Below are 2,350 nucleotides of genomic sequence, written 5' to 3' on the forward strand. Positions count from 1 at the left end.
GAGACCATTAGCTGCATCTGAGATGGTTGCTTCAAAGCTTTTAAGACCCCAGTCACTACTCACCAATGTAGGTTGTGGAACAAGGTTTTTAATTTATTTTATTGTGCCAATTGAGTCTGGTGTCCCCTGGTACTATGGTCCTGGAGAGTAGATAATTCTGGGATTTCTATCTCTGGTCATGATATAATAGCTGATATCAGACTTACCCTTATGATGTAAAAATGGTGTGGTGGCATCAGACCTCCTTTAACTTCATGAAGGGGAAGAATCAGCGGCAGCAGCATTAACCCAAAGCTGATTCTTATGAGGTAGTCAAACATACGCCCTCTCTCCAACTTTTTTACCAGTTCCGACACTAGCTATTTCTCTTCTGGCACTCTCTGCTTCTCTGCTGGGTTTGATAATTCATTGCAGTGACCACGCAGAACTCACAAATCATACCTATAGTTAAGCAGTTTATTAACAAGTAACCTGGGATCAGAATCAACAGGCTACAATTTGGGATCAGGATCAGGAAGCATGCAGTCAAAGTTTCCCTTCTTCAGTGCAGGACAGCTCTCTCAGCTCCTCTTGGCTGTGCAGGATTCCTCTCAAACACCTAAGGATAGGCTCCTCTGAGCCCCCTCAGGGCAAGTCTCCTTTCTTGGTCTTCTGTCTCCATTCAGGCTTGGCCTCTGCCCTGTTCAGTCAAGTGTTACAACACTCTTTAGCTTTACCAATAAGTGCCTGGAGGCACCCCATTCCACCAGTAAGCCTTGAACCTGGAGAAGCTCAGCTCTCTCACTGCTCCATGAGTCAGTGAGCCTAGCTCTGCCAAGTGCCCAGAGGCACCCACTCTACCAGCAATCCTTCTGCTAAAGGCGCTCAGCTCTCTTGCTCTGTGGGTCAGCATGTCAACTTGTAGTTACCTTGCTCTGTGGGCCAGGAAGCCTACCATGCTGTCTCATGCTAGTCTCCTTGTTCTGTTTCTGTCATTTCACTGTTGCCGTTTCTCACCATCTCAAATGTTATAACTCTCTCTCTGACTCCTAGGTGTAGGAGGTTCTCAGCTCAGAGACTTTGTGTCTAAAGGACACACTCTGCTCCTGGCTCTTCTTTCTTGATGGTAGTGAGGTCTCTATTTTCACTTCTGAGATTGGCTCCTTTTAAGCCAAGTGGGATGGCAAAACTTACCAATCCTCTTGTTAGGATTCCATACTTCTTATTTGCATGGTCCAACCCCATAGGGCTTCTATGTACCTTTATTTGCATTATTAGCAGGCTGTCCAATCTCCTTTGTGGGCCACAAGCACCTAAGTTGCATAGCTTCACTCAATCATTATGTGGGAGTCACAAAGACTGTGGCTGGAATGGCCAATTAAGGAATTGTCAGATGTAAATATCTTTAAAACCTGGATAAAATATACAAAACAACTATTTATCAGCATTGGACCACCATCAACATAGAGCTACTATCCTTGAAAGAAAGTTTACACATGAAATGAGCCCAATATTCACACTAACTTTTTTCCTAAATGTAAAAGGTATTCACACTAACTTTTCCTCATTTACAATAGTATCAAAAATAGCAAATATCCAAGATATCTAACAATATCTTTTATAATAGCAGTAACAACATCAAATGTCCAAAATATCTATTAAAACATGTGCAAGGTAACCTGCTGAAAACCATAAAACATTAGGAGATAGATTAAAGATGACCTAAATAAATAAAGACTTATTCCATGTTCAACTATTAGAAGTCTCAATAATGTAAAGAAGTCACTTCTATCTAAATTGGTGCACATTTTTAATGCACAAGAATCACAGCAAGCTTTTGTGGAAACTGACAAAATGATTCTAAGATTTATATGGAAACATAAAGGAACTACAATTTCCAAGTTAATATTGAATATGAAAGCTGAAAGCCTTATATTACCGGATATCAAGGCTTACTACCAAACCAAACCAAACCCACTGCCATTGAGTTGGTTTCAACTCATAACAACATTATAGGGCAGAGTAGAACTGCCACATATGGTTTTCAAGGCTATAAATTTTTATGGAAGCAGACTGCCTCATCTTTCTCCCATGAAGTGGCTAGTGGGTTTTAACCACCAACCTTTTGGTTAGCAGTCAAATGCCTTAACCACTACACCACTGGAGTTCCTTAAGGCTTACTTCAGGTCTACATTAATTAATATAGTTTGGTATTGGCACAAAGATGGATAAATAAACCAATGGAATGGAATAGAAATCCAGAAAAGATTTATGCATATGTCATCACCTGTGTTCTGGTTGCCTATTGCTGCTCTGACAAGAATATACCACAAATGGGATGCTTGAACAAATAGGAGTTTATTCCCTTACA

General features: G+C 40.7%; 1 protein-coding gene across 1 annotated transcript in view; it reads right to left on the reverse strand.

Moving 5' to 3' along the window:
• The window catches only part of LOC103212233 (divergent protein kinase domain 2B-like), a 49,352-nt gene extending 49,032 nt beyond the window's left edge, over window positions 1–320 (reverse strand). Inside the window, exon 1 of the mRNA XM_007958237.2 lies at window positions 207–320. Coding sequence (XP_007956428.2) covers window positions 207–320 — 114 coding nt within the window. The remainder of the gene's footprint in view (window positions 1–206) is intronic.
• Between the last annotated feature and the right edge of the window lie 2,030 nt (window positions 321–2,350).

The sequence above is a fragment of the Orycteropus afer genome, unplaced genomic scaffold, assembly GCF_000298275.1.
Source record: "Orycteropus afer afer isolate SDZICR_OR568_19922 unplaced genomic scaffold, OryAfe1.0 scaffold00888, whole genome shotgun sequence".
In the NCBI taxonomy this organism is placed as follows: Eukaryota; Metazoa; Chordata; class Mammalia; order Tubulidentata; family Orycteropodidae; genus Orycteropus; species Orycteropus afer.